This window comes from Halichoerus grypus, chromosome 9 (assembly GCF_964656455.1).
Source record: "Halichoerus grypus chromosome 9, mHalGry1.hap1.1, whole genome shotgun sequence".
Lineage (NCBI taxonomy): Eukaryota > Metazoa > Chordata > Mammalia > Carnivora > Phocidae > Halichoerus > Halichoerus grypus.
Window position 1 is genome coordinate 19,517,960 of NC_135720.1, and position 23,967 is coordinate 19,541,926.

General features: G+C 36.5%; 1 protein-coding gene across 4 annotated transcripts in view; it reads right to left on the minus strand.

Annotated features, from left to right (window-relative positions):
- The window catches only part of GRM1 (glutamate metabotropic receptor 1), a 410,234-nt gene that overhangs the window by 97,518 nt on the left and 288,749 nt on the right, over positions 1 to 23,967 (minus strand). For all 4 annotated transcript variants that reach the window (XM_078054607.1, XM_078054608.1, XM_078054610.1 and 1 more), the window contains exon 4: positions 11,722 to 11,957. In XM_078054607.1, the coding sequence (XP_077910733.1) occupies positions 11,722 to 11,957 (236 nt within the window). The remainder of the gene's footprint in view (positions 1 to 11,721; positions 11,958 to 23,967) is intronic.

Below are 23,967 nucleotides of genomic sequence, written 5' to 3' on the forward strand. Positions count from 1 at the left end.
TGGCAACTGTTAATAGAGGCAGGTCCGCTGCAAAAGAGCTAAAGAAGTAGCTACTAGAAAGGACTTAGAGAAGCTAATCCCTCATTCTGTCTGAACATCTACTGTGGTGGACCTGTTGGTCCACAAAGATGCCCACATCCTAAAGCCTGGAACCTGTGGATAAGTTAGGCTACATGGCAAAAAGGACTTTGCCGATGTGACTGAATTTCCACTGAGATGGGAAGATTATCTTTGGTTATCTGGGTGGGAGTAATTTAATCATAAGTCCTTAAAAATAGAGAATCTTCCCTAGCTGTGGTCAGAGAGACATGTGACTATGGAAGCAGGGTCCAAGAGAGGCAACATTGCTGGTTTTGAATAAGGAGGAACGGGACCATTAACCAAAGAATGTGGGTGGTCTCTAGAAGTTAGAAAAAAGCAAGAAACAGATTCGCCCATAGAGCCTTCCTAAAGGAATGCATTTCTGCTAACATCTGACTGATTTTCACCCAATGAGACCCTTGTCTGAGTTCTAGCCTATGGAACTGTACAATAATAAATTTGGATTGTTTTAAGGCACTGACTTTATGGTAATTTGTTATGGCAGCAATAGAAAATTAATACATATCATAATTGCCCAATCTGGACATAGAGAAACAGTATATAGCCATGACTTATTGATTTTGGAATGCTAATGCTGCAAACAAGCTTACCAATAAATAAATAAAACAAATGGAAGAGATTCATTCGGCATTAGAAATTACTAAATTCTCATTAGCTACTTCAGCTGCCACAGCCACAGCCAAAACCTTGGCAAGCTCTCAACTTGGACAGTGATAGATGATTCCAAATTTTAAAAATTTAAAAAAAAAGAGCTAAAAGTCTCATAAATTTTAAGTATGAATTTCTTCCTGTCCTTAACCTAAGTCCTTGGCTCTACTCCAGAGATTCTGATTCAGTTGGTGTGGTGTGAGAACTTGGTACTGTGAAGTACCTTTTTCTTTTTTCCAAACAAAATTTGCTATGTGTTATTAAGACATTTCTGTTAACATGAATTAGAGTACCTTTTTAAAAACTTTCATGATGACTTTAATAAGTCAGATTTGAGAATCACTGTTCTAAAGGACATGATTCTTCTTCATATCATCTTAGGGTCTGGGCTATTAATTTATCCAAATGGACTGGATAATAGTGTTCTGCTGATTAGAGTATTAGACCAAATCTATTTGAGGTTAAGTCCCTATGGATTCAATGTTTTGATATTTCTAACAAATTTTAAAACTTGTCCCATGTAGTACCCATGGATACCCATCAAATTTCTATAAGGATTTGTGGTCACAACTAATGTTTTTACCAGCCAGTGATACTCCAGAGAAAGGTCAATAAGTAAATAAATAGAGTGGCCATATAGAATTATGACATAACATTGACATAGGCACAGGGGACTATGATAGCAGATTTAATACTACTTCACAAAGATCTTTGGTGTGAGGTTTGATAAGCAGCTCCTGGATATGAAGTATAATACTCAAGTGCACTACAGTAGCGTAGGGACACAGGACCTAGATTATAAATGTAACTGGTAGGCTGATCACATAGAGCTCCACTCATCAGGGCACAAATGTATATAATAACTTCAAGTATGAAGTTACTTTTCAAAAAAAGCAGGCACCAGAAAATTTACCTCCAGAGCACATACTGAGGAAGTTGTCCAGAGACATGGCAACCTCCATTTCACAGCACCTAATAAGGAATCCTCTTTAGTAGCTATTATGACCCAAAACTTGGTTCATGATATGGATATAGAATATCCCCCTCACCTTAACTGTTACCTCCACATAGCAGAAATAATGGAATGATGGAACATACCCCTCAAGAACAAGTTCAAAAGTCTGACTGATTCTTGAGTTCTAATAAACCATTTATCTTTTCAGTGTTTGATTCCTTTATGATGCTGTTTTCCCAATTATATATCTCCATAATGAATAGGACCAAAGAATAAATAAAAGAAGTTAAGCATACACCTCCCACAGGATCCAGGCATTCCACAGCTAGGACTTGCCCCAAAAGAAAAGAAAGCATATATCCAGACAAATATTGTACATGGATGTTCTTAGCATCTTGGTTTGTAATAACCAAATATCGGAAACAACTCAAATGCCCATTACCAGGTAAAAGGATAAACAAACTTTGTTATGTCCAGATAATGAAACACCACTCAGCAATTTTAAAAAAATGAACTATTGATACATGCAATACAATGATGAATCTCAAAATAATTGTGCTGAGTGAAAGAATGCAGACAGAAAAGAGTTCACAGCACACAGTCTCATTCATATTAAAGGTAGGGGGTGCCTGAGTGGCTCAACTGACTAAGCCTCCAACTCTTGATTTCAGCTCAGGTCATGATCTCAGAGTCATGGGATTGAGCCCAAGTTGGGCTCTGTGCTCAGCACAGAGTCTGCTTGTCCCTCTCCCTCCTCTCTCTCAAAAAATAAACAAACAAAACCTTAAAAAAAAAAAAAGTAGAAATTGCAAATGAACTATTGTGACAGAAAATTGCATGTGAATAGGAGGGAGGAGAGGGGTGGGGAATAGTGGGAGGGAGGAATTTTCAGTGAGACACAAAGGAATTTGGGAAGTGATATATTCATTACCTTGATTGTGGTGATGATTTCATGGGCATACACACATGTCAAAATCTGTCAAATTGTTCATTTTAAATATGTGTAGTTTTCTGTATGTCAATTATACCTCAATAAAAATATAAAAATACAGGAAAAAGAGTGAATGGGCCATACACCAAGTATGTTTGGTCTACTCTTCATGAAAAGACTGTAACTTCTTATGATGGCTGAAATTATGACTTTACTTCATGTGAGTTTTCCCAGCAGCAAATGTGCACAAGACATGAAATGCAAAACTATTCTCCTGATGAGAAGCAGTACAACTTATATGATATAGAGTAACCCCCTATGTGCCATTAGGGAATATCTAAATATACACTAGCCTTTTATGTCAAGGTGAACTCTTTATTAAGAATAGCCATAGATTTTAATCATTAAAAATACCCATTCTCAAATTTGTTCAGAAGTTAGGCTGGACCATAGGAGGAAGCATTCAACTTTGGAAATATATAAATTGTTTAATAGGGAGAAATTGATCTAATTGAAGGATTTATTAATAAATTAAACTAAATTCTGGTAATAATAGGTATATAAACCTTAGGCCATTCTCTGGGTAACTAGTTTACATAGTGGAAAGTTCACTAGCATATCCAACATTACATAATTGTAAATTAGATGTTTCTATTAAAAGATAAAATAGTAACTGATCACTGTTACAATAAGCATTGGAGGCCTCAAAAAATTTCCATTTTTATAGCTGAAGTCCATATATGCTTGATGCTAAAAATTATTCAAGCCGTTTGGAAACAGAATCAAGATGAATATAAAGTAAAAAGGATGGAAAATGTATGCCCCTGCATCAATCTTTGTGTCTTCTGAATGATAGAACACACTTATATAAATCCATTCAGTTATTAAAACGACATGGAAGAAGAAACTATACTTAACTTTAATAGGAGAGTGAAGACATACCTGGTCTTCATAGGAACGAGTCTGCCCTATTTGGGTTGGAGGTTCTGTGGGAATCACCACGCAAGGTGGAAGCCTTGGTTTATAACATCTTTCAGTTGTTGTAGTGAGGATATTCAACAAGTTGATCATGCTGGAAACACTAACTTGTGAATTAGATCCAAATAACCATAGAAACAAACAAACTTGCATTTATGGGGTTAGAAAATTAGAATGCAGGGGTGCCTGAGTGACCCAGTTGGTTAAGTGTCTGACTCTTGATTTCAGCCCAGGTCATGATCTCAGGGTTGTGAGGTCAGGCTCCACATTGGGTATGGAGCCTGCTTGAGATTCTCTCTCCCTCTCTCTCTGCCCCTGCCCTGTCTCGAAGAAGAAAGAAGAAGAAGAAAGAAGAAGAAGAAGAAGAAGAAAGAAGAAGGAGAAGGAGAAAAAGAAAGAAAGAAAAGAAAGAAAGAAAGAAAGAAAGAAAGAAAGAAAGAAAGAAAGAAAGAAAGAAAGAAAGAAAGGAAAGAGGAAGGAGGAAGGAAGAAGGAAGAAGAAGAAGGAGAAGGAGGAGGAGAAGAAGAAGAAATTAGAACACAGCACTGTTCAATAGAACTCTCCGTAATCATGGAATTTTTCTGCATCTGTGTTATGCAAGATGTAGTCACTAGCCACATACAGTTTTTGACATATAAAATATGGCTAGTGAGACTGAGAAAATGAATGTTTAACTTCATTTCATTTAATTAATTTAAATTTAAATATAAAAAAATACACATGGCTAGTGGCTACCACAGTTGACAGGGCAGGTCAAAAGTATTAAGAGTTAAGCAGACGAAGACTGTGCTTATAGTATTATATTATTTTCAGAGTTTCATCTATGTGTGATAATGAGGTTTTCTGAGGAATTATAATGTCCAAAAGGGACACAAGGTCAGTTCACTTTCTTTTTTTTTTTTTTTTAAAGATTTTATTTATTTATTTGACAGAGAGAGACACAGCAAGAGAGGGAACACAAGCAAGGGGAGTGGGGGAGGAAGAAGCAGGCTTCCCGCTGAGCAGGGAGCCCGATGCAGGGCTCGATCCCAGGACCCTGGGATCATGACCTGAGCCAAAGGCAGACGCTTAACGACTGAGCCACCCAGGCGCCCCAAGGTCAGTTCACTTTCATTCTTTCAACCAAAGATATAAATACATCTGTTATAGACTTAATGTTTGTGTCCTCTCCAAATTCATATGTTCAAACTCTGATCCCCAGTGTGGTGATGATATTTGGAGATAGGGTTTGGGGAGGTAATTAGGTGTTAAGGGTGCAGCCCTCATGATGGGATTAGTGCACTTAGGAGACTTGCTTCTTTTTCTCCATCATCTGAGGAAAGCAGGAAGAAGGCTCTCATTAGAATCCTACCACGTAGGCACCCTAAGCCTTCAGAACTGTGAGAAATAAATATTTGTTGTTTAAGCCACCCAGCCTATGGTAATTTCTTATAGCATCCCAAACTGACTAAAGCAATATCCAAAGCTTTTAAAATATATGTCCATTAAGCAATTTCTACCAGCACACTGTGTAAGAACCTATTACTGTTTTGTTTTGAGGATGTTTGTTTGGCTCAGCTATAACTGTGCCCCATTTGTTAGCACTTCCAGAATTCCAAAGTAGAATAGTTTTACTGCCTTGGATCAGGGAGCTTTAAATCTTCGTTGAAGAATCTATAAAAAATGTTTGGCTTTGTTCAAGAGATATAGGGTATAGCATTGTATCATTCCGCTTGAAAGGGGGAACAGATTGAGAATTCTAGCATTGGGTTGAGAAATTATGTTCCCTAAATTAAATCTATTGTTCTATGTGAGGGTCGTGGATTATAGGACTATAGGATCCTTAAATCAGTTATCAATTGCCACAATAATGGTGCATAACAAACCACCCAAAGGCTTAGTGGCTTAAAACAACAAGTATTTATTTAGTTCATGAATCTGGGAGTCAACTAGGAAGTTTTGCTGCTCTGGGTTGGACATGACTCATGTCAGCTAGGCTCGCTCGTGTGTCAACAGTCAGCTAGTGTATTGGCTGGAGACTGGTTTATCATCTAAGAGGTCATCCTATTTCTGCTCCAAGTTCTCTCTCATATTCTAGAAGACTAACTCAGGCTTGTACATACAGCTGAGAAGGGTCCCAAAAAAGAATAATAGTAGGTCAAGCCTCAAAACTCGGACTTAGAACTAATAAGCTATAAATTCAAATGACATTCAAGTGGTAGGGAGCAAAATTCTACTTCATAATGGGAGGAGCTGCAAAGTCATATTTCAAAGGGCATGGATATAGGGATGGGTGAAGAATTGTGAAGCCTTCCACAAACTCTGGCTAATATACCAATTTCTTGTGTAAAGGCAAATGATATTCTTCATTGGCATTTGGGTCAAACTTCCAAAGACAAAGAGAAGTTATTACCCTAGGACCTAAAAGGCTATAGTAAATAGGAACCTGTCTCAGTTCATAGACTATCTTAATCTGGATCGAATTATATTGGACCAATCTTATGCTACCTTATATGATATGTTAATTCAAAATGAAACCTAATAATGAGGCAAATATATTATAAAAATTAGTACCAATCTAAAAATTGTGAATGGCAATCTCCAAGCTGGAGCAAGAGTACCCATGTTTGCGGAAAGGATAGTCCCTTCAATAAATGGTTTTGGGAAAGCTGGGCAGCCACACACAAAACAATGAAATCTTACACACACACACACACACACACACACACACACACACACACAAATAACTCAAAATGGATTAAAGACTTGAACATAAGACCTAAAACCATAAAACTCCTAAAAGAAAATCTTGGCAATGTCTTTTTGGATTTTGATATCAAAAGCAAAAATAAATAAGTGGGACTACAAACTAAAAAGCTCTTGCAGAGCAAAGGAAACCATCAACAAAATGAAAAGTCAATATACTGAATAAGAGAAAATATTAGCAAGTTTTATATCTGATAAGAGGTTAATATCTGGGGCGCCTGGGTGGCTCAGTTGGTTAAGCGACTGCCTTTGGCTCAGGTCATGATCCTGGAGTCCCTGGATCGAGTCCTGCATCGGGCTCCCTGCTCGGCGGGGAGTCTGCTTCCCCCTCTGACCCTCCCCCCTCTCATGTGCTCTCTCTCATTCTCTCTCTCTCAAATAAATAAAATCTTTAAAAAAAAAAAAAAAGAGGTTAATATCCAAAATATATAAAGGACTCATACAGCTCAATAGCAAAAGAAAAAAAATGGTGAAAAAATTGGCAGGGGATCTGAATAGACATTTTTCCAAAGAAGACATACAGATGGCCAACAGGTACATGAAAAGATGTTCAATATCACTAATCTTCAGGGAAATACAAATCAAAAGTACAATGAGATATCAAGAAAAACAAGTGCTTCTGAGGATGTGGCAGAAAGGGGACCCTTGTGCACTGTTGGTTGGGAATGAAAATTGGTGCACTGCACTCTGGAAAACAGTATGGAGGTTTCTCAAAAAATTAATAATACAACTATCATATGATGCAATAATTCCACTTCTGGGTATTTATCCTGAGGAAACAAAAACACTAACTTGAAAAAATATATGCACCCTTATGTTCACTGCAGTTATTTACAATAGCCTGGACATAGGAGCAATCTAAGTATCCTTTGATGGATAAATGGATAAAGAAAAGATACGGGGCACCTGGGCGGCTCAGTCAGTTGAGCATCTGACTCTTGGTTTCGGCTCAGTCATGATCTTGGGGTCATGGAATGGAGCCCCACATGGGGCTCCACACTCAGTGGAGTTTCCTTGATATTCTCTTTCCTTCTTCCTCCCCCTCTGCCCCTCCCCTCCCTCACTCCTGCATGCATGCACTCTCTCTCTAAAATAAATAAATAAATAAATAAATAAATAAATAAATAAATAAATAAATAAAATCTGATATATATACATATATAGTGATGATGGATGGTATAGGATGCTGTATTGATGATTTTACTATATACACAAATACCAAATATTATGCTGTACACTAGAAACTACTATAATGTTATGTATCAATTATATCTCATTAAGAAAAAGAGTACTCATGCTTGGAAGTCTTGAAATTTTGTCATATCAGGCTATCTGTCATTATCTTACTAGTCCTGAGCTGTTGGTATTACAGATATCATCCAAATTCTTTCATTATGTCTTGGATAATAACCAAATACAAGGATATACTAGCTTTAAAAAGCATTGTGCTCACTTGTTTCCAGTTGGTATAAAGAATAAGGGGAGAATGTAATATTATGGCTGTAAATTCACTGGACTGTGAAAAAGGTCAGTAAGGACATAGTGAACTCATCCAGTTAATATGCTGCTAACCACAGCAAATCCTAATATTGCCATACTGCAAGACAATGGTAATACATTTTTAAGGGGCTTAAATATTGTTATGTTCTTAGACCAATAATTATATATTTAAAAATCTATAGGAAACAATCCAAAAATAGTACCAACAACCATGAAAACTCTGTACCATATTCAGTTTTTTTTTATAAGAAGAAAAATTGGAAGCAACCAATAATATAAGAATGACTAAGTAATTATAGTATTTTCATTGGGTAGAATATTATGGAGCTATTAAAATGGTGGTTATAAAGGTCATACAGCAACATCAAAAAGGTAAAGTATAATCCTAACTGAAAATAAGACACAGAATTATATGTACACTATGATTATAACTATGCAAAACAAAATGAAAAAACGTTCATAGAATTGCAAGCATTGCTGGTAGGAGCTGCCTTTTGAGATGTCTTATTAGAAATGTTCATATCATTTGATTGAGTAATTCAACTTCTGGAAATATATCTTAAGAAAATTATCCAAAAAAAAAAGAAAGAAAGAAAAAAGAAAAAGAAAAGAAAATTATCCAAAATGAGAAAAAAAAAGGCGGGGGGGTGGTTAGGAAGAAGAATTTTTTAATACATCTCTGCAGCTTTTTTTTTAATTTATAAAGAACTAAAAACAGCTTAAATGCATAGGAAGAAAGAGATAGTTAAATAAATTAGAGCTTATCTGTCAGAATGTTATACAGCTATGAAGAATGAATGAAATTAATGATAAATTCATAAATTTAAAAGGCAGTATTCATTTTAAAAGCAATATATAAAATAATATTGACTATATGATTTAAAAGTACATACAGATAAAAATATACCAAAAATTTAACTGTGTATTTGCTAACAATATATAAAAAAATTAATAGTGATTAACAGTGGTTACATAACAGAAAATTCTTAATGCCCATCATCTTTCTTATGCTTTTCTATATTTCCAAGTTATATACAATAATCATAGTAGTAGGTATTACTTTGATAATCAGAAAAAAAATTGTAAAAGCCTAAATAGGAAAAAAATTAAATATCTATATTGGCACTGTATAAGTATGGTTGATTAAGGATTGTGTGCTTGTTTTTCTAGTTTCCACATCTTGGAATGTAGTTATGCTAAATTTGTAATTTCAAAACCTGTAATATTTAGTAAGGGGACCCATTCTATACCTTATTTGCCTTCTGGTAAGCCATGACATTAATAATAACACTTTACATTTATGTAAGGATTTACAATTTGCAAGGTATCTCACTTGTATTATTTCATTTGATTCTCACACTTGTGTAAAGTAGAAACTGTTACCATGCTACAGTTGCAGAAATTGATTCAGAGATTAAGTGAGGTCCTCCAAGTCATTTGGCAGATACCTAACCAAACCAGCGTTGAACCCAGTGGTTAAGCTTCCAAATGCGCTCACAGTTTCCATGGAATCATTTTCACAATTCTCATCAGGAAGGATAAAGCACTATGCCATTGCAAACATAACACAAATGCTGTAAACAACTAAGACATTTACTGGAAGAGAGTGACTTTGATTTGCTTATACCTATTCTTTCCACTGTCCTCACAATGATTAATTTTTTTAAAAAATCAGGCTTTTAGCCTGGGTGGCTCAGTAGGTTAACTGTCTGCCTTTGGCTCAGGTCATGATTCCAGGAGCCCTGCTCAGTGGGGAGCCTGCTTCTCTCTCTCTCCCTCTGTCCTCCCCCCACCCCCCCCCACTCTCACTCTCTGTTTCTCCAAATAAATAAATAAAATCTTTTTTTAAAAAAGTTAGGCTTTGATGTTTCAGTTAGTACCTTTCCAACACATCCCCAATCCCTTAAATGCCCAACTAATTAAGCAGTGATGTAGACTTTGCATGAAGTACTTTTTAATTAGCTACAGTGATTCCCAAATTATTCAGCCTGGGCTCAGGACCCTTAATATTCAAAATGACAATCTAGTGCATGTAAACTCTTTATTTAAATAGTGACATCTGAGATTAAGCTCAATAAAGGTTTCTATGGAAACTAACTGCAATATCAAAACTTACCAAAACACCAAAATGATCCAATTAGAAGAGGTAAAAATAAGTGATGGAAAGAGCAGCTATCAATAGTATGGAAGGGTTCATCCAACTTCCTCACATTAACTTTCATAAATGTGTCTGCATATTCATTAGAAGACTATGAAATTTATTTGCTATTCAAGGATCTCAACTAGATAAGAATGATACATGAAGTGGAAATTTAGTTGTTCTTCAATAGCATTGAAGACAATTTCATAGAAACACAGACATTAAAACTGAAGAGCAAGGTAAATTTACATGAATGTATACACATAGATAACGTAAACACTGCTAAAGATAAAATTCTAGGATTCCTGCAGCAGAAGAGATCAATAAAGTTCATGAATTAGTTCCAAATAGAAAAGTTAAATAAGGTTTCAGTCTTCCTTAGAACTAAGAACAAAGGGAAATATTTGCTAAGTTTGACTGCAGAATGAAATGCAAACATAAACATATTTATTAAAGGTTGTAATCACATAAGAAGCTCTTAATAATAGCTCTGAGAGTCAAGTATAATATAAGAACAACTCATGAATGTGCAATTTTTTAAAAATTTTCTATGAACGTTAACCAAGTTCAGATTTAAACCTTGACATTTGGATGCACTGTGACAACTGAAGACCCAAAATGGTTTTCAAAACACACATGGCTACAGAATTCTAACTTTTGTTTTGAAAGCTTAGGTCACAAGATATTTTCTTGGAAATCCTTGCAAAAAGACATCCAAGTATGTTTAATAAGTAGTATTCTAAATTTTATTAATAAAACACAATGACCAAGTGACATATATATAGCTGCACTACTAACAGACATCTCAAAATTAACCCAATCTGAAATCTAGCTCCTGATCCTTTCTGCTTTTCTTGGAGTCTTTCCCATCTCAGTCAATGGTGACACCATCTTTAATGCCTGTCCATCATTCTGTGTTATCAACCCAGTATAGACAACTGGCTTTGAATGGCACAGTGGTAGACCAAAGGGGATCTATTTTTGTCACATTAAGCAATACTGAAAAAGGACAGCGGAGAGCAATGTCTCTACGCAGTAATGATAACACTCACAAAACGTACTGTGTTAAGAAGTCTGTTAAGAAGTATGGTAGTTCCTGGGGGGCAGAAAAGGACATCCAGTGGAGTTCACCAAGCCCTGAAAAACTTGGAACAATGTGCTGTCCTTTCCTGGCATGCCTTCAGTGAGCAGTGCATGGGAATTATCTGACCCACCAGGAAATGTCACTCCTATTGACAGATGAGTACAGTTTCTTGCCACCTATGTCCACATACACCCATGTTAGTGGTGTGGCCCTGGATAAATAACATTATCTTTTCTTCTTCAGACTTGTATATTGAAGCGAGTCATAAAGAAGAAAAAGGGATCAAACCAGTGCTGCCTACTTATGTCTAAGGCTAACATTTCCTAAGCATGCTCGCAATAAAATCTCTTCCCTCTGGCTTGAATACTAGATACCTGAATTCTCAGTTTTCTTTTCCCTGACCTGCATTATCTCTTCTTACAACTTGCTCCACCAGAGACCAAAGCAGTTCTTCCAAAATATAGAAACATGAATCCTTGGGGTCATGCACACACTCTCCTCATTCTAGCTATTTTATAAATTAAGATGGCAATTCAGTCTTTGGCACTCTAGCCTTGACACCTTTTACTCTCATTCAACAAGTTGTAAGGGGGCTAGAGTTGTAACCTCTGAGTTGTTATTTTGTGAACACAAATTACCTGTGCAGATTCTTTTAAAGTTGGGATTTTCCAGAAGGTGTCCTGGTAGGCGGCACTGGAACCGGTGTTGCCAGAACTCAGGGAACCAGGGATTCCTTGTATTAGTGTCCAGCCTCAGCTTCAGGAAATAATCATCAAATGACCTGACCTCTGGAGATTGCAGCTTTATTGTGATTCCCCCGTTGGCTTCCACCTCATAACCTTCAATGACTTCATCTCTGTCTGCCCATCCATCACTAAAAAAATTCAGGGATTGGGGTGGGGAGAGAGAAAGACAAAGGTCTCACAAATAGGGCTCAGCATTATGCATGAATGAAGCAATTCAGCAAGGCTGAAAGTCTATTTTATGCCAGAATTGCTACCTATCAATGACTTTATTTTTTTTTTGTGGAAGAGTAGTAAATTCTGAAATCATAAAGTCCTGTTTGTTTTTCATAGTAGTGAAAGTGATGATGAAGATGATGATAGTAGCAATGACAAGAACTAACATTTATTGAGCATTTACTAGGCATCAGATTCTGTACTATTTACTTTTACTCAGTCAGATGCTCAGCAACTAACTGAAATCCCAGTGGATCCAGAATATGGATCCAGGCAGTCTGGCTCCCAAACCCAGTGCTCTTTAGGCCACAAAACCCATCAGCTTCTGTCCAAATCAGAATAAAATAAAACCCAGGCGCTCGGGGCCTTCACAATAAGAGCTCAGCAAGGTTTCAAGGTTGCAGCCAAGACCATTATATGAGCTGCATTTATGAGGTCGAAAATTGATTTAGCTCAGAAGCATGACAACCACAGATTTTGTGCCTGGACATTGTTCAAACTTGCATCGCCTAGAAGTGATCAGATGCTTCCCCCTCAATGTTATCTCAAAATAGCAGCATTATAAGAAAACAATCCCACTCCCCAACATAAAAATAATCCTCCTGCTCACTAAAAGGAAGTTAACTGATGTTTTATTCAGTGAATTCAATTTTTTAAAAAAATTTGGCCACCTTCTAGAACATTCATATCAGTCATGAGTGATGTAGCTCCAATTTAATTTAAGTGTACATATGAGCCGGGCCAAACCTCATGTGAGTGCTTTTGATCCCTTCCCAGCAGGTGCCAAAAAAAGATTGCACTAGTTAGAGTTAAACAGGTAAAAAAGACTTTATTCAAGACTCTTCCAATAGGCCAGAGACACTGAACTCCATTCTGCTGAAACAAAAGTTGGGGGAGATTTAGGTGCTGACATGAGCTAGTGAGCAAGTGCTAGGGGACATTGAGGGGAACTTGGTCAATGTGATTAGTCATCTGTGTTTGATAATTGTCATTTATCTAAGTTAAGCCCCCACCTTCCCACAGAAACTGGGAGACAGGGGTTTGCTATCATTCTTGATGATTACATTTCAAAGGGATGGCTTCCAGGTCCTTAAGAAAAAAATTTCTCTGCTGTAAAATTTGGCAAGAGGCTAGGAGAAAATGTACACCTCTGAGGGACAGAGAAAGAATTTATGACAGCATTTTAAAAATTAAATGCTCTAAGGAAAGGGAAGTCAAGGGGCCCATGGTCAGGAAGAAACTCATCTAAAGTTGAGTCAAACTGAGGAGAGGGTTAAAGATTGTCTTGGTCAAGGGGCGCCTGGGTGGCTCAGTCGTTAAGCGTCTGCCTTCGGCTCAGGTCATGATCCCAGCGTCCTGGGATCGAGCCCCACATCGGGCTCTCTGCTCCGCGGGAAGCCTGCTTCTCCTTCTCCCACTCCCCCTGCTTGTGTTCCCTCTCTCACTGTGTCTCTCTCTGTCAAATAAATAAATAAAATCTTTAAAAAAAAAAAAAAAAAAAAAAAGATTGTCTTGGTCAAGAGGTGGATTTATTTATACCCATAGAGTCATACCCTGCAGTTTCTGGAACACAACTGTTCAGTCTCTGCCAGAGAGAGTGTTTTATCACTTGCTTCTCACAGAGCAGGGACCTGGGCCAAATATATATGGCTGACCATAGTTCACCCCTTGTTAAACTGAGATCAATTGGAATAAATGTGTCCTCCATTTAGCTGAGTTAATTGGTGCAGTTCTGTTCCAGAATCTTCCCAGTGAACCATACCGGAGCTGTATTTTCACAGACCAAAAGTTGTAGAAGGTATAGCTGACTTAACATGATCCAGAACTGAAGGGACCTTGAGGTATAGTGTGGTCTAACCAGCCAGATCAGAGAATGATTATATGCTTCTTCTAAATCCATTGGGATAGAGATTTTACAATCTTGCACAGACCTTTCCTTCCCCCCACATCCCCCCATCATTTTCTTCTTTCCTTCCTTCTGTCCTTCCTTCCTTTTGCATTTACATAGATACTCTGCTATGCTCAAGATTCAGTTAAGAATGAGACACACTATCCTCTTCCCCTAGTGTTACAGACTTGTGGGAAGAACAGACACCAAACAAGAATTACAAACACTGTAAAGGTAAAGAAGGAAAAGTGACCAGTACTGCAAGGAGGAGGGGCTTAGGGGTTTAACTTAGTCAGGTGTGTATGTATGCATATAAATGTGGGTACAGAGAAAGTAATTAGGGATGACTATCCTGAGAAAGCTATGTCTGAGTTGAGACCTAAAGGATGTGTGGGCATTAGTCAGATGAAGAGATGAGGAGGGACTGGTATAGAAGGTTCCTGGTAGATTATCTAATATACAGGAAAGAGCATGGGCCATTCAAAGAATTTGGAGAGTCAGTATAGCTGTAGCATAGAAAGAAGTATAGCAGGAGACAGAAGTGTGGGCATAAATTCCAGCTTAGTTACCATTAGCCTAAGGACTGCAGAAGTCTTCAAAGTGTTGTAAGCCTATTACATAATAAGGCCACTGCACTCTGCCCCCTGGTGGGGAATGACCTGAGTCTTTCTAACAAGTCCTGTTCTACTCACCATCACTGGATATGACGGTCTGTCAAATAGATTTTAAAAAAGAAGACAGACTCTTTTATCTTTCTATATGCTCAGTCTACTTAGAAAGGCTTGAACTAGGTTATTTAGATTTATTCACATTATATCATAACTACATTTATAGCAATTTGAAGACCTGAACTATAGGGTTAAGGGTAAAAACAAAACCAGTTAGGCTTTCAAAAAATTCTGTTTATGAGTATATATTTAAAATCAAAATGACTTATAATTTGAAGGAAAAAAATTCATTTTCGACATAAAATTTAAGCTTGAAGTATGTTTCTCCCCAAGATTTAATATCATGTGAGACTTCTCTGTGTGTGAATGTATAGTCTGAATAAGAAACCCACAATTTTTTAAGTGTATGAAATGAGCCCTCAATACTGTTTATTTGCATTTCTTTTTTTTTTTTTAATCATTCCCAGTTTATAAAACCAAGTATCATATGTCAGTGGTGGAAGCAGAGAAAGTGTGACCTCCTGCCCTTTTGCCCTCCAACACAGAGGAGCACATCATGGGAGTAAACCTGAATATAGAAAATTTGAAGTCAGATGGTTTAGTGGGGCAGAGCCTTAGATCCCCTTTGCCATTGGTTAAAGTCCTTCCTCCTAACTATTGATGACCTCATTCTAGAAATTAGAGTTGGTGTTAAACCCAAGAAGTCATGAAATCAAGGAGAACCAGGATGTGACAGAAAAAAATATTCAGCTAGGATTGGTTGGTGAATACTTTTGAAGGGTTAATCACTAGATTTTTATATGAGATCTTAAATCTATCACAGGTAAGGTGTTAGGGAATGCTAACAAAAAGTTGCTGAAAAACATCCATAAAGCAATTCTTGGTTTTTATATATTTAAATCATTTTGTTTACAGACCACTTGCCAAATGTATTTACAGAGAATTTTAAAGGATTTTTGTGTTCAGTTGTGTTGGGACTTTTTACAAGGATAGTGTTTTGGTGAATTCTCTGTGAAGCATACTTGAAAACAGGGAGGCAGCAGCTCTCCTGATACCTGGTTTGGGTGTTTACTTTTGTTACTGTTGTTGATAGTGGTGGTAGTAGTGTGAACTATGCGACCAGAGATGACCTGCAGGCACCTGCTCACCCCAGGCTTCTGCAGTGAATCCTGCTGCGCTGGGTGCTGAACTCTATGAGGCATATTCACAGCCTCCAGCAGCTTCTGCTGCCCATCTGTTCCCCAATGATGAGTGCCTTTTCCTATCTGGGGTCTAGAAATAAAGCTGCAGAATGTGGATAAACAAGGTGAACATTTAACAGACAGCTACATGTCTTTAAGTATTCCTCACAAAACAAGAATCCTTGTTCATTGTTCCCCTCAACAATTTTATACAACAGTTCTTTCACAAGGCTGTTCTTGTCCCAAAAATCATTGTTCTAGTCCCCATGAAATTCCACAATCCCAACCTGAATAATTAGAAGATTTCTTCCACTGAATAAATTCTGATGGAAACAATAGGAAAATATTATTTCTAATTCCACCAATTTTAACTGGACAGGGGCTGCATCAGTGTCACTTTTGCATTATATAAATTAAAATAATTTAATAAGCAAATTGACATTAAAAAAAGAAATACAATAGTATTCATTTAAAAATTGTTTAAAAACATTTTAGAAAAACATATTTATATTCAGTTAAAATAATTACAATCTAGGGAGCAAAGCAATTTGATTTGTGTTGAGTCCAAGTAACTGTGTGTACCTGAAAATAAAGCTATCATTCTTTTAAAATATTCCAGAGATTACCATATAAGCAAGAAAATGAGAAAAGGATAATAAAAATATTTTCAAAAACATATGTAAACAAGCACAAAATTCTATTGATACAATGCTAACCATACTGATAAAGGCTGAAGAAATGTCACATGATGCAATTTAAATCAAGTGATGTCAATTATGGGACATTTTGTGGCGGTAATGGCAGCTTTTTCAATAAGAATTCAGACTGGCTTTCCTCATAAGAATCCTGTATGGGTTAGGCATCGTGCTTACCGCTACAGATACATTGCTAAGCGGTACAGGCAAGGCCCCTGCTCTCAAGGCAATCACAGTGGTGGGGAGGACTAGCCACTTAATCCATAATAGCCACAGGGAGTTGTGGCAGCTGATAGGAAAGGAAGGTGGGCTACACAGAAGCACAGAAAAGGGGCAGGGTCCTGTCAAGGGAGGTTTTGCCCGAGGAGAAGTAACATCTAAGATGAGACTTAAAGGATGCATTGAAGCTACACAGTAACAAGGGAGATGGAAGAAAGGACCAGCTCAAGAAAGTACAAAGTTATCAAACAGCAAGGTGTTCAGTTTGCTTAGAGTGTGCCAGTAAAGGAATGAGGTCAACCCAGTGAGATCTAAAAGAACCTGAACGTCCTTGTTAAGGATTTGGGATTTCATTTTTATGGTGGTGAGAAACTATTCAGATTTTAAACAGGGATATGACATGATTTAGGTTTGTTTTAGAAAGGTCATTCTAGAAAGTACTTAAGAGTGTAGGTACTTGTGGAGGTTCTTTGGTTGTAGAATTCTCAGACAAAAGCTATGGAAACACACACACAGACATGGGCACACACACACACATGGACACACACAGGCTAATCACATTGTAATATGAAGGCAGGTGTTGATGGTGTGGAGGCCTTGATGAACCAGGAATTGGGGTAGTGGTCACAATTAGTCTATATTTAATTTTAAAATTAGTTGCTGCAAACCGACCCCCAAATATAAAACTGACACAAAATGTAGGTATTTTTTATTTAGTTATATAGTACAGGCCACTTAGAGGTCCCTCAGCTCACTGAAAAACAGAAGAGAGGATGAATTTTAAATCACCTTTGGTTGTCCTGTACTGCTAGAATTAGAACTCAAACAGAAGCCTTACTTCTAGTACTATGGTATTTGAGTAGAAAAGTGACCAAGGAGAGGAGGGAACGGGACGGTGTCAAAGGGCAAAACAGCAAGAACGAAGGGAATTCTCAAGAAGTGGAAACTTCATGTAAAGGAGATCAAGGTCAGATCAGTAATTCTTTATTTTTCATCTTTTCCTCACCCCTACCCCCAGTTCAGTCCTGGCATCCTGAGCCTGAATCATCTGCCACCTGGAGAGACTATCCTCCTCTCCTAGCAGAAATGTAAAGCAAAGATGATAAATATGGCACACAACCTTGCAAATGTGGAAGCCATTTCCTAAAACTTCTACAAACCAATCTTTCATGTATCAATGACAATTTTAAGCCAGTGTGAAAGAAGGGTGGGCTGATGAGGGGAATTTCCATGGACAAGTAGGTCTTTTTTCTTCCTTCAAATTCCGCTACCAAGATAGCACCCCATTTTATCTCTCATTCAACTAATCTTGAGAGACAATGTGAAATAGGAATTGGTTATTTAATTGTTTTTTTATTGGTTATTTAAACTTTCCAAGCCTGTTTCTCCACCTATAAAATGAGAGGGGAAATGATATCAACCTCTTAGAATTGTGTGAGAATTAAATCATATGATCCATGTGAAATACTTAGCACAATCTAACACATGATGAAATCTTAATAGATGTTAACAGTTCTTAATCATCAATCTCCTCATGATCCAACCAATGTCTGAGCTATATCTACATATGGGAAAGATTTCTCTACAAAAGCACTACTCACCATGTGGTCCAAAGATTGGTATCAATTCATAAACTGTTACCAGTCAAGAGGAAGTAAGAGACTGAGACTAAGCATTTAGGAAAATCTAAAGCAGTTGCAAGATCTAAGAACATGATAGGTGGACTCATGTCTTGCATAGGGTATAAACACGTCATTTTATAATTTATATGGTGAACTGCCTGTAGCTCAAGTCGTATGCATGCCATACGCAGTAGAACCCTGTTACAGTGTGTGACATTTCAAGGTTGCTTTGCATCTGTAACCCAAAAGTATATAAATATCCAAGAATATATTCTTATTTATTTTTATACATGTTTTTACAATCACTTTAAATTTTAATCAAGCCTATTTTATAATCAATCCTATAAGATTAATTTCTAAATTAGGGAAATAAAATTCATATTATTTACTTTAACTCCAATTATATGGCCATACAAGCTTCCCTGAATTTTTATTTATTTATTTACTTATTTGTTATATATATATATATATATTTTTTTTTTAATAAGAAAACGTATACAATCTGCGGAATGTGGCAACAGTAGTATTTGAATGTGGATAGTGGAAATAATTCCATAGAAACAAGGGCAAAAGAGTTCTGATGAAACTTACCTGAAATATGTCAGCTTATATATTGAATTTGGTTTTTATCCCTAATTGATGGTGAAGTGCTAAAACCATAGTGTATTATTTATGGAGTTGTTTTACCCAATGAATTTATGAAATCATCAAAATTTACTAATCATTTATACACAAAACATTAAAAAATTAAATTTAAAGCCAAATAATTATTTGAAACAAACAGTATTAAAAAGCCAATAGAAGTCTACGTTCAATATTCTACATAAAACATTAGTATTTCATGGGTTCTTAGGAAGTGGCATTTAGGCTTGCTAAGACTAAAATACACATACAGTTGCCAAGACATTATTGAATGACTGCATCAAAGATACTTGCTTAGAAATGTTTGCTGATTCTGGTAAAGAAAGTAGCTCGTTTTACTTTCTGATGCATCATAGCTCAGTGATTTCTGAAACTGCCTAATGATATGGAAAACCAACTCATTGAATAAACGAGGCTAGCAAAGCATTCTTCAACTGTAACTTGACAAATGTGCAGATAAACTCTTATGTGGCAGTTCTTTTAGTATGTGTGCAATTTGAAAATGAAGATTTAAAGGAAGAAAGCTCTGCTCTTATTTAAATTCTCTTTTAGTTTCGATGCTGAGAAGCACAACTAGTTCTAGATATGATAAAACTATGAAGAATTATTTTGTCAAAAAATGTGGTTGGCAGTTTATGTTTTGTATAGGGGTGTGTTCTGATGCTGCAACTGCCAACAGGGAAACATTCTGGAGTAGCTACCCACATAGCTTATGAGAGAATGTAACTCAGTGCAATGCTTTCTTCATTGAAAATATCTTGATTTAAAAAAAAATCAGCTGAAGTAAACAACCTTTAGTGGCAGTACAAATTTCGAGTTAGGTAAGAAAATGCACCGAAGGTGGTTTTCACTGGCCCATCAGAACGGATCGTTAGCATTTTTTCCAAATGCTGTGTTCTGTGACTTAACATTGGTAGGTTGAAATTATTCATGATGGTATACTTCAAGGAAATCAGTAAATGCTACAAATTAGGGCTTCTGTTTTATTGTCTTTTTTCCCCACACAGCCCATTGTGATAATATGGAACCTGACCATAAACAGCTATTATTGGTATTGTTGGGCAAAGTTATATCAAGAGTGAACTATAGAACACAGTTGGTGTTTCTTCAGGATAAGAAATCAGTTTGGTCTCAATATTTAAACATATCAATCGGAAAGACTAACTTGCCCTATTGACTGATATCTGATATATTTAATGATCTCTGTATTTACTGAAAAGAAAGAATTCTTTTTTTCTTTTTTACAAATAGGAGCTGAGGTCAAAGGGCAAAATTAAAAGTCAGAAACTTTGAAGAACATGTTTTTTTTTTTTATAGATTGCTGTACCACAATTTTAATTTAAAAAAATTGTCAAGTAGAAAATGATCTCAATATTATCATCTGCAGAGTGATGTCAGCAAATACTTCATGAATTGGATTGCCTTTGTCTCCTTGGGCTGCCATAACAGAAGACTACAGACTGGTGGCTTAAACAGCATAAATTTATTTTCTCATCATTTTGGAGAACAGAGGTCCAAAACTAAGATTCCAATTGATTCAGTTTCTAGTGAGAGTTCTCTTCCTGGCTTGTAGACTATGTCCTCACATGGCCTTTCCTCAGTGTGTACATATGCACAGTGTGAGAAAGACAGAGAAAACAAGCACTCTGGTGTGTTTTTGTTTTTGTTTTCTTATAAGGACACTAACTGTATTGGATCATGGTCCTATCCTCATGACCACATTTAACCTTAAGTATCTTTCTAAAGGCCCTATCTTCCAAAAGAGTCACATTGGAGGTTAAGGCTTTAACATATGAATTTTGAGGGGACATAATTCAGTCCATAGCAGATGGAATTTTATTAAATTTGTTATTCATTTAAAAAATCCTTATATAAGAAATTGGAAGTGCATCCAGAATTCTTTTATTTCATCAATGGATAATTCAAATTGAACTAAAAAGTTACGGGATAAATTACTGAAATTAGCTAGTGATTAAAGATTAAAGATGACTTTTGAAAATAGAGCATCACTCACTTCACTTGGGATAAAAAATTTTAAATGAATACCCCAAACTCACTGAAATTGCTATAAACTCTTTCTTCCATTTCCATCAGCTGACCTCCGTGAGGCTGGTTATTCTACTAGGAAAGTTATGAAAATTAAATAAAGAAGAGGGGTACATATGCATGTACCATGCAAGTATAATTGTTAACCCAAAACCAGATTAGATAATTTAATAAACTCATTTATCATATTAAGATTTTAAATATTGATATGCATGGTGTTTGTTTAAAGTGTATATATAGGCATTTAACATAGGAAACTTCTACTTCACTTATAACTTTTTTTTTTTTAAGTAGGCTCTATGCCCAGTGTGTAGTCCAACATGGGGCTTGAATTCATGACCCTGAGATCAAGCTCTGAGCTGAGATCAAGAGTTGGACACTTAACCAACTGAGCTACCCAGGCAACCCACTTAAAACCTTTTATTTACAATTATAGAACATCTAAAAGTTATGAGTATAATAGTAATTTTCTCTATTAATCACCTGGGCACACACTTTCAATGGATAATGAGCACTGTTTTGGTAATTCTTTCCTCCTTTGTTTTATTTTTATTATATTTACTGAAATGAGATTTTATGTCTGTTAAATCTAATAATACAACTTTGGGCTTGTATTCTGCATGTCTTCATGCTGTATCTGACTTCCTAGTAATTTTTCTTTATTGTATTTTACCAAAGTACAATTCCTAACTAGATTGGAATTTTAAAAAAAAGAGAGAGAGAGAGAAGAAGAGAAAGAAGATAGAGACTTCGAGAAGCACCTGTTCTAGAAGATGTTAAGGTAAAGTTAGAAGTTGTTAAGGTAAAGACAATGCTAATTAAACAGTTCAAAAAGGGACACCTCAAAACTCCATCTTGATGCTCATGGTAAATGAAACCATGACCACCAAGTAGAGACTTTTCATTTTGTTGAGAGGCTGTGATGGTTTCATTCCTTGGTGCAAAATTTTACAGATCTAAATTACCAATCTTTCCTCTCTGTTTTAAGTCCCTGGTTGTTTTATTGCTACTGAATCTTTATTTTTCATGTCCCTATGCCAACCGAGGGAGAGGCTGCAGTTTCCTACATAATTGTTAAGAACCAACTGAAGGGAAGCAAGAGACCCATTAAAAAAAGAATGCAACAAAGGGCCAGAGTGATTCTGATTAAAGCATAAATCAGATCCTGGCATTTCTTTGCTTAAAATCCACCAATGTCTTTCCTTCTCACCCAAAGCCTTTCAATGAGTACCTCAAAAGACCCTACACACTCTGAGCCTGATTTCCTCTCTCATCTCTGCTATTCTAACCTTTGCCCTTCTCCAGCCACACTGACTGCCCTACTGTTCCTCAGTGAATAAGGATGCCCTGGCCTTAGGATCTTTGCACTGGCTATTCTCTCTGCCTAAAATTCTGGGATTCTCTTCACTTGGGTATTTTCATGGCTCACTCTTTCATTTCTCATGTCTGCTCAAGTATCACATTTTCAGAGAGATCTTTCTCTATTTAAAATTCTGTCCCTTCTCTATTCCTTTTTTCTCATTTAAACTTATCACTACATGACATACCATATAAACATATTTTCTTTATCCCTCTAGTAAAGTGGAAGCTCCACATAGGCAGAGAGGTTTTTACCTTTTTTGTCCACTTATGTAACCCCAGCATTTATAACAGTTGTTGGCTCATAGTAGGTGCTTATTATATATTTGTTAAATGAATTGAATTAATGGATAAAAATCTATGAACCAATTTGAATTCAAGAATTCATAGAAAATAACTATTAACAGTGATAAGCTGGACATGGCTTAAACCAGCTGGCAAGAATCCATTGTTAGCATCTGTTCTCAGCTCTGTATCAAGTAACTTCAGGTCAGAAAGTTGAAACTGGCGATAGTGAGCGTACTTACTTCATGGGTATATCAGACTTTCTAACGAAGTACCACAAACAGGAAGAGTCACAACTGAAATTTATTCTCTCATAGTTCTAGAGGTTGTAAGTCTGAAACTGAGGTGCCAGCAGGACCATGCTCCCTCTGAGACTCGTGTGGATCCTTCTGTGAATCTTCTGAGCTTCTGATGGTGACCATCCATCCATGGCACTCCTTAGCCTGCAGCTGCATTACCCCAATCTCTGCCTCTGTGGTCACATGGTGTTCCCCTGTATGTCTATGCCTCTGTGTCTCTTCTACACTTATAAGGACAGCAGTCATGTTGGATTGAAGGTCTGCCCTACTCCACTATAATTTCATCTTAACTAATTATACTTGAAACAATTCTATTTCCAAATAAGGCCACATTTTGAGGTATTGGGGATTAGGAATTTAACATATTTTTTTAGAAGACACAATTCAATCCATAAAAATGAGCAACACTAGAAATCAAGGCTTTATTGTTCTGCTTTGTTTCTTTTTTTTTTTTTTAAGATTTTATTTAGCCATTTGACAGAGAGAGACACAGCGAGAGAGGGAACACAAGCAGGGGGAGTGGGAGAGGGAGAAGCAGGCTTCCCGCTGAGCAGGGAGCCCGATGCGGGGCTCCATCCCAGGACCCCGGGATCATGACCTGAGCGGAAGGCAGTCGCTTAACCAACTGAGCCACCCAGGCGCCCCCTTTGTTTCATTTTTTAAGAGAGCCAGTTGTTAAACATTTACAGCATACCACTAACTAAAACATGCTGTGACATTTTCTCTGAAATTTAGGATTAGTTGTAAACTCTGACCTACCTGTTAGATTAGCTAAAGGTGATTTAAATGATTATGTTTAGTTTTAAAATAGATATAATAGAAATTAAAAGATACTATTTTTTAAACAAACAATTTATGAAAGCTATGGTTATATAATTTATACATTTGGATTACTTTATTTTTTTCTCAAGAGCAGATAATTACATGCTAAGGAGCATCAAAAAATATAAAACACACAGAAACTGACCAAAACGGTATTAGCCTAATAAATACTATTAATTTTAAAAAGAAGATTTATAGT